The sequence below is a fragment of the Dendrobates tinctorius genome, unplaced genomic scaffold (genome assembly GCF_039654945.1).
Source record: "Dendrobates tinctorius isolate UK_male_01 unplaced genomic scaffold, ASM3965494v1 ptg000208l, whole genome shotgun sequence".
In the NCBI taxonomy this organism is placed as follows: Eukaryota; Metazoa; Chordata; class Amphibia; order Anura; family Dendrobatidae; genus Dendrobates; species Dendrobates tinctorius.
Window position 1 is genome coordinate 916613 of NW_027361875.1, and position 18016 is coordinate 934628.

General features: G+C 45.8%; 1 protein-coding gene across 2 annotated transcripts in view; it reads left to right on the plus strand.

The window, feature by feature from the left end:
- The window catches only part of COX16 (cytochrome c oxidase assembly factor COX16), a 122450-nt gene that overhangs the window by 3712 nt on the left and 100722 nt on the right, over positions 1–18016 (plus strand). For both annotated transcript variants that reach the window (XM_073554153.1, XM_073554154.1), the window contains exon 2: positions 5589–5666. In XM_073554153.1, the coding sequence (XP_073410254.1) occupies positions 5589–5666 (78 nt within the window). The remainder of the gene's footprint in view (positions 1–5588; positions 5667–18016) is intronic.

An 18016-nucleotide genomic window follows, 5' to 3' on the forward strand; every position in this document is an offset into this window, starting at 1 on the left:
AGTGCTCCTCGGGGCTCCGCCGTGTACGCCTGTGTCCGTGGGAAAAGTAACCTCCCGGCTGGGGCAGTGGGGCAGACTCAAAATCGTGACTGTCCTGCTGGATCCGGGACGATTGGGAGGTATGAATGCTCCCCACCATACACCTTGTACATCCATGGCTCCACACACCTCGTACACACACGGTTCCGCTTTGTATGCCTCGTACACACACTGCTCCCCTCCGTACACCTCGCGTACACACATGGCTCCACTCCGTAAACCTCGTACACATGCGGCCCTGCTCCGTACACCTTGTACACACACGGCCACGCTCTGCACACCTTGTACACACATGGCTGCACTCCGTAAACCTTGTACACATGCGGCTTTGCTCAATACACATCGTACACACGCGGTTCCACTCCGAACACCTCGTACACATGCGGCTCCGCTCCATACACATGCAGCTCCACTCCGTACACCCCGTACACACACTGCTCCATACACACGCGCGGATCTGCTACATCCACCCTTTAAACCCCTCCTGACCCCACACATAAACTTCCCTCATCCAGCACCATGACAACCAGCACAGCAGAGTCCTGCATACACTGAGGCCCCTAATCATGTGACCCCTGATTCCTCCCCTCCTGTGACCTCATCACAGGTCCTGTGCCACAGAAGAGAACACGGCCTAGCGACATCATTGCAGGCTGTAAGGGGCTGCGGTGGATCTCTGGGAGGGCGAGGATGGGGTCGGTGCATGGGGGGGGCGTGCGGCTTATCTCCCTGCAGTGCGGGACAAATAGAGTCCCGGTCAGGACAGCGGGTGGGCGGAGCAAAAACGGGACTGTCCCGCAGAATCCGGGATGGTTGGGAGCTATGGATTGCTGCTTAGAAGATTACCCTTAAATCAACCATTTATTGAATTATCAAGAACTTCAAAGAGAGTTTCAATTATGGTGAAGAAAGCTTGAGGATACCCAAGAAAGTCAAGCAAGTTCTAAGACCATCTAGAGAGGATTTGGCTACAGGATTGCAAACTGCAGAGCTTGCTCAGAAATGGCTTCAGCCAGATGTCAGTGCATCTGAATGAACAGTGAGGTAAAGGCTTCTGGAGGCTGACCTGGGATCAAAAATACAGCAAAGAAGCCACTTTTTTTTTTTTCCAAGAAAAACATAAAGTACGCACTGACATTCTGTAAGAAGTACAGGGACTGGACTGTAGAGGACGAAGAGTAAAGTTATTTTCTCTGAAGCCCCTTCAGAGTGTTTAAGTCTGCTAGAAGAATGACTGTCCAGAGAAGAAATGGTGAGCGGCACCATGAGACCAGTGTCTGCCAACCATAAAGTATCCGGAGACTCCCTCATGTTTGGGCTTTTCATACATGGAAGGGGCTCACTCCCGATTTTGCCTAGGAACATGCCCATGAATAAAGATTGTGATCTAAACCTCTTCCACGTGCAACTTCTCCCAACCATCCAGGAGCAATTTGGTCATGTACAAGGCTTTTTTCAATTGTGATTTAAGTGATTTGATGAACAAAATATTGACATTTTGGATGCATAGTCCGAAAACTGCCCAGATCTCAATCCCATTGAGAACCTGTGGTCCACACTCAAAAAGTGGGTGGACAAACAACAACCCAGAAATTATGATAAACTCCCAAGCACTGATTTAGACAATAATGGGCTGTCATCAGTCAGTATTTGGCCCAGAAGCCGATATCCAGCTGCCAGGGCGGAATGCAGAAGTCTTCGAAGGAGCAATACTAAATATTGAGTCTTTGAAAAACTTGATGCACACTTCTCAATTTTGAAACTGTAACACCAAGAAGGGAAAATTCATGGAATTATAAAATCATAGCATGGATAGACATGTTAATGATCTGCATATGGTGAAAAAAATGAAGGCAAAATCTTCAAAACATCTGGCTTTATTTGGCATGGGGTATGAGTGCCATTTGCTGAATTCCCCACACTTACAGCCTTGGCTGCTATCAATGAAGTTATTAATGGTCATCTGAGGAATGTTCTGCCACTGAATTCACTTGGGCAAATCATCAAGATCTGGTGCAGGTAGCGCCATGTGATTAATGACGTCCCAGATGGGGTCAATGGGAGAGCTTGGAGACCCTGCAGGCCATGGTGTCACGTTTAGACCATGCAGGCTGCTCACACTAAAGGCCGCGTCACACTAAGCGATATCACTAGCAATATCGCAGTAACGTCACTGGTTTTGTGACGTAGCAGCAATATTGCTAGCGATATCGCTATGTGTGATACTTACCTCCGACCGGCTCCCCCACTGGCTATCGCTGATCGCGTGAGAATGGCCTGGGCCGTTTCTCGTCGTCCGCTTCCTGCTGTGGAGACGAGCGATGCGTGGACGCGGGCGGGAGGACGTCAGGATCGCCTCGTCTGACAGGTAAGTAGCGACCCCCGACCGCTGCTATGTCGCTGGTGAGATCTGCCTGTGTGGCAGCTCACTAGCGACCACTTAGCGATGCACCAGCGATCCATATCGTTGTCTGAATCACTGGTGCATCGCTAAGTGTGACAGTACCTTAACACACGCAACTTGCATAGTGGTGTTATTGGTGTTTAAACTCTTCAGCATTGAAATTGCATTTCTCAAAAGGCGTAGAAGAGGGTGGGAAACCCTTCCTATAAGTTTACTTCAGTAACCAGACAAAGATTTAAAAGCACTGAAGCTGCAAATTTTAGTGAAAATCAAAATTTGTGTCAGCCTGAGAGCTTTTTGCCACAACGTAGGCTGATTATCGTAGCCTACGTTCTGTTTTCTGTTCTAAATTCTACACCTGTAAACAGGCTTTGGCCGAGCCTTACTGGAAGAGTGGTGGTCGGCTCTTTGTATTGTTTACATCCATTCTCTGCCGGAGCTAGTAGCAGCTGATCAATGGGAGTTGCGGGCGGTCAGACTCCATCGATCTTGCATTATTTGGTCCTTAATATCTTAGTACTTGAAAAACTCTTTCTAAGGGAGTGTGGAATTTAAAAAAAAAACAAAAAACCCTCAAATGTACTTCAGTTCTGAATAATGCACCGTTGGTCTGTTTCTGGCCTTCCCCGTGATGTTGGTGACTTGTATCAACGAGCTGTCATGAGTTCAGAGAAGGCTCCAGACAGCCAGTCCTTTTTCCAGCTTATCAGTCGTCATGTGCCAAAGCTGAAGAGGAAGCTGTATCCCATAATCAGAAAAAGTGGATCTTCTGGGATTGTGAGAGGATCTGAAATCGAGCCAACGTAGCAATGTTCAGAACCCTAACATTTATTGATATACTTATCATTTTAACCAAAGAACTTTTGCTCCCCGACATCCCCCTTCTAAGGCCAAGTTCACAGGTTCAGTATTTTACATCAGTATTTGTAAGCCAAAGCCAGGAGTAGAGCAGTAAATACAGAAGTGTTGACGTGTTTCTATCACTCACTCCTGGTTTTGGCATGCACATACTGAACATGTGAAAGTGGTCTAAGTCTGGAATACTTGTCTAAATCATGTGCCTTGGACCGGTCTTGAGCATTACTTGCTTGTTGCTGTTAGTCAGGGTAGACATGAGCATCTTTACTTCACAGCTGCCTTTTTTTTTCTTTTTTTGCAATAGTGCAGATTTTGTGATCGCTGCCCCGTATCAGTTGTTCGTTTCCCAAAAAATACACCAAGCGGACGTTGTTCCTCACTCCCACTCCGGCATGTTCTCTGCTCTGAAGTGTCATGTCCCATGCTGATTTTTACAGTGATACTTTGCGGGAGGCTTGCATTCTCTGCTGTATTTTGTGTGTGTTTTATTTATTTTTTCCATGGACTCAGACTTGCATTGTCGATTTTAATCCGGATCAAAATTAGACAGGTCTCTCTCTGATTTTCTGTGGACCACAAAAAATTACAGAAATGTGAAAATCTGTGCGGCCAGTCATAAAATTACAGATAGCACTCATACAAGAACATCAGATGTGTGCATGAGGCCTTAGGGAGAACACAAAGGGATTGACATGATGGGTTACTACACAGAAACCTAGCATAAAAAACATGTTATACATTAAGTTATTACCCAGGTCCCCAGAGTCTTTTCATGACCCCACAGTTTTCATTCTGCAAACAGATGCCTAATTAATGCTGTTGCTCGTTCTTCCATGGTTTCTCAGGGCACCGTTACAAGATTAAACAGGTGGTTTGGGGATATATCTGACAGATGTATCCTCCTTCTCTTTCCTTGAGGGTGCAGCTCATGTTCTTGGGAAGGGATCTTGCATCACTTTGAAGATTTGAAAAGTTTTTTTATTTATTTAAGGAGAAAAGAATAAAAATTGTCCTCAGGTTGTTGCGCTCCTATTAAAAGGGTCGTCTTGTTAAGGGCAGCTCGATGGCTCAGTGGTTAGCGCTGCAGCCTTGCAGCGCTGGGGTCCTGGGTACGAATCCCACCAAGGACAACATCTGCAAGGAGTTTGTATGTTCTCCCGTCTTTGCGTGGGTTTCCTCCAGGTACTCCGGTTTCCTCCCACATTCCAAAGACATACTGATAGGAAATTTAGATTGTGAGCCCCATCTGGGACAGTGATGATAATGTGTGCAAACTGTAAAGCGCTGCGGAATATGTTAGCGCTATGTAAAAATTTTTTATTATTATTGGGTAAAATTGCTTTGGGGGGGGGTTGGGAGATTTACAAATTTCAGCTCCTCTCTGGTATCAAACAAAGGGATTCTTAATTATTATTTCCAGCTTGTTGGGGAAGGGTGTGACTCTGCTACTAGTGATAATACTGAATTCCATAACTCAGAAACCAATGGGCATTCCCACCGTATATGTAACATAGGCCCGGATGCACCGCCACACCACCAGCACAAGTCCGACCCAGAGGGGGAAGATCCTATGTACCAAAGTGGGACAACAGTATCATGCAGACAGAATCTTGTAGTTTTTCTCCTGAGCTTGGCAAGTAATAGGTAATTTGTGGGAGAGTATGAATGCTTTGTGCCAATCCTTCTCCCAAGCCCCAGTAGAGGGTAGTGATGAGCGAACGTGCTTGGATAAGGTATTATCCAAGTATGCTTAGTTGCTAAGAGTTTCTTGGGCATGATCGAAAATATGGTCGAGTCCCTGTGGCTGCAGTTGCAACACGTGCAAGGATTGCCTAACAGGCAATCCCTGCATGTGTTGCAGCTGTTGATCAGCTGTGAGACATGCAGGTGCGGGATCTTGAATATATTTTTCGAGCACGCCGAAGACACTTGGTTAGCACTCGAGCACGCTCGGATAACACCTTATCCGAGCACGTTTGCTCATCACTACTGAGGGTCATTGCAGGTGTTGCTTTGTATATACAAGATTGCAGTTTTGTCAATAGATTGTTAGGCTACATCTCCAAAGCACCAAGTTCTTCTTGAGAACACCCTTGCGTCCCCCTCCTTCCCCAAATGCACATGCAATCCCATTTTAGTGAGTAGGAGAATCCGAGTTATGAGGGTACAGCACTCCCTTTCCTATTTCTCCTTTTTATTTTTTTCTAATCCTTTATTTACAGATCTCACTATGTCTTAGAATGCACCATAATTTGAAGATTTACCAATTTACCGTCTTTGCTTGCAGCTGCTGGTCATAGGCGGTTCTTTTGGACTCCGAGAATTTACTCAAATTCGCTATGATGTTCAGAAGCTAAAAAATACAGTAAGTAAAGAAGCAATGAAAGACAGCCCCCAATGATGGTCACTACGTAGGGTGCTACCCCCAAACTGCTGTCCCAGATCACAGGGATTCTCACCACTAGTTTCCCAGCCTGGTTGTATTGTTCCACAGGTATGCACTGTTTGTCAAAACTTTCTTTTCCGATTTTGTTACCCCCTATTCCCTGGCTGCAGTTTGTGGTATGTGTGTGTTACTTGTTGTTGTTTTTTTATTTTTTCCAAAAAATTTGTTTAAAAAAGCTTGTTTTTTGCGTGCCGAGCAGATGTTTTTATTGATACAATTTTGAAGTAGATACAATCTTTTGATTGGCTGTTAGTGCATTTTATTGCAATGTAACGGCGACCAAAGGAACTTTTTAAATTCTTGCTTTTTTTTTCTCATTACGCTGTTTAACGGTCGGGTTAAATCTTTTTTTTTTATATTGACCGGGCGATTCTGAACGCAGCTAGACCAAATATGTTGTTATTTTAATTTTTTTAATATTTTCTTTTTCATTTTGAATGGGGTGAAAGGGGGTGATTTGAAATTTTAATATTTATAAAACTTTTTTTTAACCTTTTTTGCATGCTTCAATAGCCTGCAGTACTTCGATTGCCTCGATGATCAGATCGCCTGTGTGTACCAGAAATGTCCACTTGCTATGAGAACCGACCACGGGGTGGCGCTCATAGTAATCTGGCTATGACAACCATAGAAGTCTGCTGCAGACCCCTGGTTGTTATGGTGACCCGCGATCATGTGATTGGGTCACCAATGGGCGGGATTAATGATGCGCTTCCGGTTAGTGCGAATTAAATGCCGCTGTCAGAGATGGGGGGGAGGCAAATTGGACATAATTTCACACACAACCCTCAGAATGGGATGGACAAAATTATTGGCACCCTCAACTTAATATTTGGTTGCACACCCTTTGGAATCAATAACTGCAATCAATTGCTTCCTATAACCATCAACAAGCTTCTTACACCTCTCAAGTGGAATTCTGGAGCACTATTCTTTTGTAAACTGCCCCATGTCTCTCATATTTGAAGACACCTTCTCCCAACAAAATGTTTAAGATCTCTTCACAGGTGTTCAATGGGATTTAGATCCAGACTCATTGCTGGCCACTTCAGAACTCTCCAGCGCTTTGTTTCCATCCATTTCTAGGTGCTTCTTGAAGTGGGCGGCACAGTGGCTCAGTGGTTAGCACGGCAGCCTTGCAGCGCTGGGGTCCTGGGTTCAAATCCTGCCAATTATAACCTCTTCAAGGAGTTTGTATGTTTTCCTCATGTTTTGTGTGGGGTTCTCCGGTTTCCTCCCACTCTCCAAAGACGTATTGATAGGGAATTTAGATTGTGAGTCCCATTGGGGACAATGATGATAATGTCTGTAAAGCGCTGCAGCATAAGGTAGCGCTATATAAGCAATACATAATAAATAGTTTGGTAAATTGTCCTCCTGGAAGACGCATGACCTAGGGCACAAGGCCGGCTTTCTGACACTGGGCACCACACAGCGACCCAAAATCCTTTTGGTAACCTTCAGATTTCATGATTCCTTGCACACAGTCAAGGCACCCAGTACCAGAGGCAGCAAAACAACCTCCAGGATATTTGACTGTAGGCACTATACTGTCCTCATGCACGTTAGCAGGCTGTGCAATGAGACATGTAGCTAAACCCCCTGTTTTCTTTAAGAAAAAGAAGCTGTAAAATTGTAACCTTCTTTTATTGATTGCAGATGTGACAGGAAAGGGTGAAACTATAGGATACTGTAGGCACTATACTGTCCTCATGCACGTTAGCAGGCTGTGCAATGAGACATGTAGCTAAACCCCCTGTTTTCTTTAAGAAAAAGAAGCTGTAAAATTGTAACCTTCTTTTATTGATTGCAGATGTGACAGGAAAGGGTGAAACTATAGGATGCAATAACAGGAGCATTTCAGAATATATGACTGCACAGAGCATAAAAAATACAGATAGTCTGCAGTACACAGTAATATGAGGTAATACATAGGTACCATGAGGTAATACATGGGTTCCATGAGGTAATACATAGCTGATGATTACCTATTTAATACAACAAACGTTATAAACAAAGGATTATAACACATAGATAGTGCTTACCAACTATGCTTAGAGCAGGCTGTTTAAGAAGCATGAAGAACACGAATGGTGTAGTTTCTCCTAAGACACGTGGAGGAATAAAGGCTGCTGTTCCCCTCACAGTGTCATAAACAAGACTATGATGTAACAGGTACAATCCCACAATACATTGCAAATTAAACTAGAATCTATGCATTAAACGGTCAGTAGGTGGTGCTGTTACCTTACAGTATGAAATACATGAAGGATTAATACACACAAAAATACAATGTCTGTAATAATCGAAGACATAAAAAATGACTAGACCTTCTAGACAGCAATTATATGGCTGGACAGAACAGGCACTGTTTCCTTTTTTTGTTGGCCTCATTCCATTTTCTTTAAACAGAAAAATGATGTACTTTACCAAAAAAACTCTATCTTGCAGTTTAGCTTTTCTACGTCTGTCACCTGTGAATTTTTCCTGGGTCTCCTGCCATAGTGTTTCATTTTAGTCGAATGTTGACAGATAGTTCACGCTGACACAGATACACCCTGAGCCTGCAGAACAGCTTGAATTTCTTGGGAACTTGAATGGGGCTGCTTATCCACCATCCGGACTATGCTGTGTTGCAACCTTTTGTCAGTTTTTCCCTGCCATCCACGTCCAAGTAGATAAGCTACAGTTATGTTTTGCACCGTGAATAAAGGTACATCAAGATCTCTGGAGAGTGTTGATATTTTTCAACGATTTTGGTTCTCAAATCCTCAGACAATTCTCCCTTTTTGTTCTCCATGCTTAGTGTGCCACACAGAGACACACAATGAAAATGTTGAGTCAACTTCTCCCCTTATTTTTATCTGGTTTCAGGTGTGGTTTTCATATTGCACACTCATGTTACTTGTCACAGGTGAGTTTGAATGAGCATCACATGCTTGAAACAAAGTTGTTTACCCACAATTTTTTTTTTTTTTTTTCATGTTCGACTTTTTTTATTGTTGTTTTTAATCCACCAGAAGGAAGTAAATATATAACTTCAATAACTTTCTGGAACAAAAATACTTCATTTTCTGGGTGCCAATGCTCTCAGCCATGACTGTATAACAAAATTCAGTATGACAGTTTCAGTACCAGCATAGAAGACCAACATAAATGGCTGAGTAGAATACTAGAAGAGCACATCTTGTATCCTTGGGGCTCATGCACACATGGAGCTTGTTCAGAGGACTGCGTTTCCTCAATTCTTGTTTCAAGGTCAGTCTTTCTCCTGAATGTTGTCAGAAATCTTAAACTGAAAGATCTTTTAGAAGAAAAAGAATAATCCAATTCAATGCTGAAGATGGAAGCGGTTATTCAGATGTTCCCGCTGATAATCGGAGCTGTAGGATTGATGCAGTATTACAATACCACCAGGCGGTGGCGATGTTTTCCCTTCTTTTTATCACCCTTTGTATCGGGTGCACATTAAAGGAACAGGGAGTTGCTGAGGAATAAGTATGCAGCAGGTGTCTTGAGAATGGCTTTCTTATCCGACATGCATTTTTTTTTTGTCTAATACTTGTTTTAACCTTACTATATAAAATGCGACAGAAAATTCTTTTAACCGTCACAGACGTCAGGCACAAATGTGTTCTGTGAATCTTTCTACATTGTAATAAGTATTGAAAAAATAACTGATGACAAAACCTGTTCTTTATGTATAAGGTTTACACAGCCAGCTAAAGCTTTAACTTGCTGTAGCTAGGAATCTAGGTCAAGGAGATGGAGATGAAATACTTGGCTCTGTAATATTCTGTACGCCATCTCCTTTCGGCTCTGCGCTCACATTCCTGTCAGGTGCTAGGTGTATGTCTGAGTCATCCGAGATGCAAAGTAACAGCTGGAACATTACAATGCATCACAGGCTCCCTGCCTTGTGCCGGGGTTGGGGGCATGTTTGTAACAATGTCTCCTGCAAGTCACATAATGCAAAGTTTATTCTTCTGGGAGAATGTGATCAATTATAGATCGTATTATACTTATGCCTATTGGTAGCTGCAGAACTATGGACGCCTTGCATCGGGCAACTCAGCAGGGTGGGTGTGTTATCTTTTACCCTTCGCCACGACAGCACCCACTGGAGGTATCGGATCCGCCCCATTTGTAACAGGAAACCCTACAGGAAAGATAAAAGGGGCGGTCCGCCTTTCCTCCTCAGTTTTGGTTTCCTGTTCCAAACGGAGCCACGATATCCTTCAGGAAGGAATACCTGGGCCAGGCATGCCGCCTGTGTAGTCTCCATGTGAACGGCAGGGGCTGCGGTCCGGAGGCAGCGTCGGGGGAGATTCCGCTAGACGGCTCCCCCCCTCGTCTGGTGAACGAAGGGTGATGACGGGGTCCGGGGAGGGCCGCCCCGTCTCACCCAGGAGAGCGCCGGCAGGCACCGGGACGCACCGCTACTGGAGTGGTGAGAGCGCCAGTGGCGCAGAAGAAAAAAAAAAAAAAGAGGTTTTTCTTTGAAATAAAAGCAGTGGCGGTGCATAGAGAGGGGGACCGCATGGAGAGCGGGGGCCGCACATCAAAGCGGCGCGGTAGCCGGCCGGCGCAGAGTCTCCTGACCCACCCGGAAGTAATGGTTGAACTTCCGGGGCGGGATGGCTGAGAGCGCGTCGGGGCATGCGCGCGGTGATCCCAGGGAGGAGGAGCAACTTCCGGGGGGACGGCAGGGAAAAAAAAAAAAAAAGGAAACTATTTAAACAGCGGCGCAGCCGAGCGGCGATGCAGCAATGTCGTCCCCAACGGAAGCGCATGCTCCAGCGGGGGATTCTGCAGGAGGTAGCTCCACCAGGGTCCGTAACACCGGCCGCAGGAATGAAGCAGGAGAATCAAGGCCTAGGACGGGATCTCAGCCATCTGATCCGGTAATATAAGGCTTCACTGGGTGAGTGTGCAAAGTATATACTCTGCCTACTAAGCTGACCTCTCCCCCCCCCCCCCGCCTTGTTGTCCCCTTTTAGACAAAGAAAAAGGATAAATCCAAGCATAAAGAATGTGTGTTATGCTCTGAACCTCTCCCTGACTCCTACCCTAAAAAGCTCTGTAAACAGTGCACCAAAGAGACAAAGCAAGGGGTCGCATTGTCGACAAAAGACATTAGAGCAATAATCAGGGAGGAGATACAGGCTATTAACCGTGCCAAAACTCCCTCAGAGACTGGCAGCAAAAAGCAGTTAACCCTCAGCTCAGAGTCAGAGGAAGAAGGGGGGTTAATCTCTAACTCCTCACTCACATCCTCGTCATCATCAGACATGGAGGGACGGTCATGTTTCCCCCTGGATAGTGTGGACAACCTAGTCAAATCGGTGAGAAGCACTATGGGGTGTGAGGAACCAAGGGGTGCCCAAACCGCACAAGACATAATGTTTGCGGGATTGGCGGAAAAGAAAAGGAGAGCATTCCCGGTAATACCGGCAATTGAGGCCCTAATAAAAAGGGAATGGGAAAAGCACGACCAAAGAAGTTTTCTCCCATCAGCCTCAAAAAGAAAATATCCATTTAGCGATGAGGAGCTATTAAAATGGACCAAAGTGCCAAAAGTGGATGCCGCTATATCCTCTGCTTCGAAACAATCAGCTATTCCAGTAGAGGATGCAGGCCTGTTGGCAGACCCGTTAGACCGCAAGGCAGAGTCATCATTGAAGAGGTCTTGGGAATCTACCACGGGTATTTTTAAGCCAGCGGTAGCCAGCACATGCACCACTACATCTATGCTCGTGTGGTTGGACCAGCTGGATCAACAAATCGAGCAAAAGGTGTCCAGAGAAAAATTACGGGCCGCTATCCCATTAATTAGAGGGGCAGCTGCCTTTATGGCTGATGCGTCGGCGGACACTCTACGGCTGGCAGCAAGATCAGAAGCTCTTGTGAACAACGCCAGAAGGGCGTTGTGGATGAAGAGCTGGAAGGGGGACGCACAATCAAAGGCTAAGATTTGTGCAACCCCATGCGAGGGTGAGTTTCTCTTCGGAAAAGAGTTAGACAGTATACTCGCCAAAGCAAAGGAGAGGAAGAAGGCGTTCCCTGACTCTTCTATCCCTTTCTATAAGAGAACCTTTAAGAGGCGACCGTTTGGAAGAAGGAGGCAAACGGAAAGACCAAATAGATGGGCCACAAAAGAAGAGAAACAAAAGGGTACCATGTTCAGGGGTCCAACATTCCGAAGGGAAAATAGAAATTAAAAAATCAGACTCACCTGTAGGGGGTAGATTACGTTTCTTTTATCCAAAATGGGAACAAATATCCTCAAACCCATGGATCTTGGGTATTATTAAAGAAGGAATGAAAATAGAATTCCTTCAAAACCCTTATGATTTCTTTATCCTAACCCGCCTTAACTCTATGGCCCAACAAAAGGCCCTCGAAGAAGAAATTCGGAGCCTACTATGCAAGGGGGTTTTAGTGGAGGTCCCAGAGGGACAGGAAGGTAGAGGCTTCTACTCTCCTTTATTTTTAATTTCCAAACCAGATGGTACGTTTAGAACAATTATTAATTTAAGGAAGCTTAATACGTTTATAAAAAATTATAAGTTTAAGATGGAATCAATCAGATCCACCATAAAGCTTCTCTTTCCAAATTGTGTGATGGCGGGGATTGACTTAAAAGATGCTTACTATCATCTTCCTATCCATAATAGATACCAAAAATATCTAAGGGTCGCAGTGGTGTTCGATGGCAAGGTCCGTCATTTTCAGTACACAGCCATGCCTTTCGGCCTCTCTACAGCACCAAGAATCTTCACCAAGGTGATGGCAGAGGTGATGGCCTATCTCCGTCAAAAAGATACTTTAATCATACCTTACTTAGACGACTTCCTAATAATTGGGAACTCGGATACCCAATGTACCGAACGAGTGGCTGATGCAATCTCATCTTTGCAGGACCTAGGCTGGATCATCAATATACAGAAATCCAGGCTCGTTCCGCAATCCCTCCAGATGTTTTTGGGGTTCCAATTGAACTCCATAACCCAGAAATGTCTACTTCCTCAGGTAAAGATTGCACTAACAAAAGAGAAAGTAGAGGCAGCCATAGATAGACCACGCATGTCTCTGAGAGGGGCAATGTCGCTATTGGGGTCGCTAGATTCCTGTGCCCCTGCAGTCCGGTGGGCCCATTATCATGTCCGCACACTTCAGCATCAGATCCTCCAGGAGGAGAGGCGACATGGTGGTCACCTCGAGAGCAAGATAACTCTAACTCAGGAGGTCTTGACTTCTCTGGAATGGTGGTTAGATGATGACCATCTATCCTCAGGAGTCCCATGGGTCATAGTACCATCTGGTATCCTAACCACCGACGCTAGCCCCCAAGGCTGGGGAGCCCATATGGGGAATAGCTTTTGTCAAGGAAGATGGAATAGAGAGGAAAGAGAATACTCGTCTAATTTAAAAGAACTGACAGCAGTATACTATGCTCTACATCATTTCCTTCCACAGCTCCAACAGAAACATGTCAGGATCCTGTCGGACAACACCACCACAGTGGCCTACATAAACAGACAAGGAGGTACTCGATCAGAGACTCTGATGTCTTCTGCGGCAAGAATCTTAAGCTTAGCCGAAAGCAATTTGTTGTCCCTCTCAGCTCTTCATATCAGAGGAGAGGACAACCAAGAAGCAGATTTCTTAAGCCGACACACACTTCGGCAAGGGGAGTGGTGCCTCAATCGCCAAATCTTCCAGGACATAGTAGCTCTATGGGGGCATCCTCAAGTGGACCTCTTCGCCACAATTGAGAACAGACAAACAAAGACCTTTGCTTCCCTGTCTCCAGTAGATCACCCAGACATACTGGATGCCCTCCAGGCCTCATGGAAATTCAAGCTGGCATACGGCTTCCCTCCATTGATTCTCCTACCACAAGTGATTCGTAAAATCAGAGAGGAAAAGGCGAGAGTAATCCTGATAGCACCATTCTGGCCCAAGAGACCGTGGTTCTCGTGGCTATGAATTATGTCAGTGACAGATCCTTGGGTTCTTCGCTCAAACCCCAACCTACTCTCCCAAGGCCCTTTCTTCCACCCTCAAGTGGACAACTTACACTTGACGGCGTGGAACTTGAAAGGCACCTATTAAGATCAAGAGGTTTTTCGGAATCATTAATTACTACGCTCCTACAGAGCAGGAAGCAGTCCACAACCCAAATTTATAAAAGAATATGGAAGAAATTCCTTCAGTTTCATACAGCATCTCATACAGCAGAAGTCCCGATAGTTCCTATCTTAGAATTCTTACAAAAAGGGAAGGAATTGGGCTTGTCAGTAAACACACTGAAAGTACAGGTGTCTGCGTTGGGCGCGCTGTATGGCCATAACATAGCAGGGAATAAGTGGATATCACGATTCATTACAGCATGTGAAAGAATAACTCCGGTTCACATACCTACAATCCCTACATGGGACTAAACTTGGTGTTAGACGCCCTGACAGAAGAACCTTTTGAACCGATAGATACGATATCCCTTAAATATTTATCATTTAAGACGGCCCTCTTGGTAGCACTGACATCCGCTAGGAGAGTGGGTGATATCCAGGCCCTGTCCATAGATCCACCCTTTTTGCAGATATACCGGGATAGATTAATATTAAAGCCAGACCCCTCATACCTGCCTAAGGTATCAACAAAGTACCATAGGTCTCAGGAGATACTCCTCCCAACCTTCTTTGAAGATCCCTCCACTCCGGAAAAGCAGAAATTCCACACTTTGGACGTCAGAAGAACTGTCCTAAAGTATATTGAAAGGTCCGAGAGCTGGAGGCAGTGTAGGGCTCTCTTCATTTCTTTTCAGGGCTGTAAAAAAGGGTATGGAGTCACAAAGAGCACCATTTCCCGATGGATCAGGGATGCCATTCGTTTAGCCTACTCTGCAAAAAAGGAAGAACCTCCGCACGACATCAGAGCACATTCCACCAGAGCAATGGCGGCCTCCTGGGCGGAGAGGGGAGACGTTCCAATTGAAACCATATGTAAGGCGGCAATTTGGTCATCCCCTTCTACCTTCTATAGACACTATAGACTTGACCTTTCGTCTACTTCTGACCTAAACTTTGGCAGGACTGTCCTTAGCACGGTGGTCCCACCCAGGTGATGGTCTCTGGAATCTCTCCAGTGGGTGCTGTCGTGGCAAAGGGTAAAAAGCCGGATTACTTACCGGTAATGCTCTTTTAATGAGTCCACGACAGCACCCGCTCACTTCCCTCCCTGCTAGAAATATCAATATTAAAAGTATACCTGCTAAAGTTGGATAAGTAAAGTTACAAGTACAAGACATTGCCTAATCCTTGGCAGTCCTCCTGGTACTCTGAAATGCAAAACTGAGGAGGAAAGGCGGACCGCCCCTGTTATCTTTCCTGTAGGGTTTCCTGTTCCAAATGGGGCGGATCCGATACCTCCAGTGGGTGCTGTCGTGGACTCATTAAAAGAGCATTACCGGTAAGTAATCCGGCTTTTCTGAGCAGTGCGATCTGCCATCTAAATTTATGGGACTCCTTTATGAAAGTGTTGGTGTGTTTTTGTTTTTTTTTTTTTGTTTTTTTTTCTCCTCTTCACGCATGACAGGACATCTGAGAGAGAAGGAACTACCCTGTTAGGACAGGAACCTACTGAAATAGAAGGGCGATACCTCTCCCCCTTTTCAGTTAGTTTCCTGTCCTTGATGGGATTCCCGTGCTGAAATCGTCAGTAAGCTGTGATGGGTGAAGAAGAAATCGATTGCCCCAGGCCTGTCCCGGCATCGGAAGAGCAGGCTGTGTACCTGTGACACCGGCCTTCAGGCGCCTGAAAGCGCCGTCCACGGGTCCTCCGGGTGCTTGGTGTACGTGCAGGCGTGGGCGGCATAGTCAGTGCTGTTCTGTCTCGGTCCACTGTGCCAGCTCTCCGATGGTCTCAGCGTGGTAGAGCGTCCGTGGCGATATCCAGAAGTGGCGAGTACCACTGACGTCACGGGCGCAGGGCACGCTGGGAATGGGCATGCCCGAGTGACGGAATAGCCGGCCGGAATACTAAACAGGACGGCATGCCCGGTCGACTTTCGATGGGAGGGCAATCGTCTGGACCAGAAAGGAGGTCCCAACAAGATGGCGCTGGCTACCCCTTCTTATGGGTGAGCAGCAGAGCAGGCCGCTGCTAAAGGCTCCAATTCATCGTGCCAGGTGAGCATGGATCAAGGCAATCTTCAGCAGCAGCCAAAGCATTAAACAACTCGCCATCAGCATGGACACAACGGAGGTAGCCATTCGAGTGGTAGGAGCAGCAGCCGTCCCAGCCAGAGGTGTTCCACCACAGCCTCTGAATCCGGTACCCTTGATTGACAGCGTGTGGTGAGTGATCTCTGTGAATGTCATCATTTGTTAATAAACCCCTTATTGTTTATTTAAATCATTAGGAGAGGCCTAGGAAAGATGGGGTAAAGAGGAACAGGGAGTGCTCGCTATGCAAAAGCCCGCTAGCAGTGGACTGGCAGAAGGACCTCTGCTCCGACTGCATCCACAGGACTATTAGTGAGGAGACCCCTCAATTTGCAGCAAGCCTTCGGTCTGTTTATAGATCCGAAGTGGCGGGCTCCCTTTAAAAACCCTGTTTAAAAAAAGGGAAGAAAAACGGAGAGGTTTCTTCTAACTCTGACTCCTCTCCAGGATCATCACAAGGGCAATGCAATACTGATTCCTCGTTGTCGTCCTCCTCCTCGGACAGTGACACAAGGGGGTGGGACAGACAGAGCTTTCTGGTGGAGGACATGGATAAGCTGCTTATAGCCATTAGAACAACTATGGGCCTAAAAGAGGAAAAAGGAGCCAAGTCTTTTGAGGACGTGATATTTGGAGGGTTAGCGGAAAAGAAGAAACGCACCTTCCTGGTCAACACTAAGGTCCAGGTTCTCATTAGCGGAGAGTGGAGGAGACCAGATAAATCTGGTGCACTGCCCTATTTCTCAAAAAAGATATAGCCTTTTGAGGAAAAAGATGCAGAGTTATGGAACAATTCCTTAAAAATTTTTGCCACTGTCTAGGTCTTCCAAGAGGTCAGTACTTGCCTTGGAAGATTTGGGGCACTCGGGGACCCATTAGATAAGAAGGAAGACACTTATCTAAGGCAAACATGGGAAGCGAGAGGTCTGAAACCAGCAATTGCCAGAACATGCCAGATGGATTAGGGAGGCCATTAGTTTAACTTACTCTGCTAGTTTTGCTCCGATCCCTGACGGCATCAAGGCTCACTCCAGAGCCGTGACGACCTCCTGGGCAGAGAGAGCGGAGGTATCAATTGATCAAATTTGTAAGGCCGCTACCTGGTCCTTACCATCCACCTTCTTAAGGCACTATAGATAGGAACTATCTTCCTCTGCTGATTTAACCTTTGGTAGTATGGTGCTGCAAGCTGTGGTCCCTCCCTAAGGTGTTTCAAATTCTCCAGGAGTCTCAGGTGTGCTGTCATGGGTGAAGGAAAAACAACAAGGTTACTTTCCTGTAGCAGGTTTTTCCAGAATCCCTGACAGCACCCGTATATCCCCCCCCCTTTAACCCTGGGGGTGTACACTATAGTTTGGGTATGTTTATAATGTGGTGTTGGTTATATGTGTAAATTAACCGGGAGGTCCTCTCATGCTCTGTAACCAACTGAAGCTGGGGGAGAGGTACCGTCCTTTTCAGTAGGTTTCCTGTATTTGCTGTACAGATCCCTCTCTCGTGTGCTGTCATGGGATCTGGAAAAAACGGCTACCGGTAAGTAACCTTGGTGTTTTCCACCTAATGTGAGAGCAGTATCATGTAGAGACACATTGTTTCCAGCGATGTGTAACTTATTGGGCTGCTTGCTGCAGTTTTGGTTAAATCAATTTTATCAGCAGTAGTAAAACTGCTGCCCTGTAGTCCTATATATTCATGAGCTCTCTATAACTCTACCCCCACCACTGATTGACTACTTTCTGTATACACTGTGCATAGACAGAAAGCTGCTAATCGGTGGTGTGGGCGGGGTTATACAGAACTGAGCAGTCAGAGAGCTACTAGAGCTGCAGCAGGTAAAACGGATTTTAGCAAAACTGCAGCATTCTGTTAAATAAGCTACACATCACTGGAATCAGGGACTCTGTCTCCACATCATGCTGCTTGCAGTTGGGGTAGCGAAAACCTGACAAAATTTCCTTTAATGAATGCAGTACAGTTTAGATAAGCATTAATGATGAGCAAGCATGCTTGGATTAGGTGTTATCTGAGCATGCTTGAGTG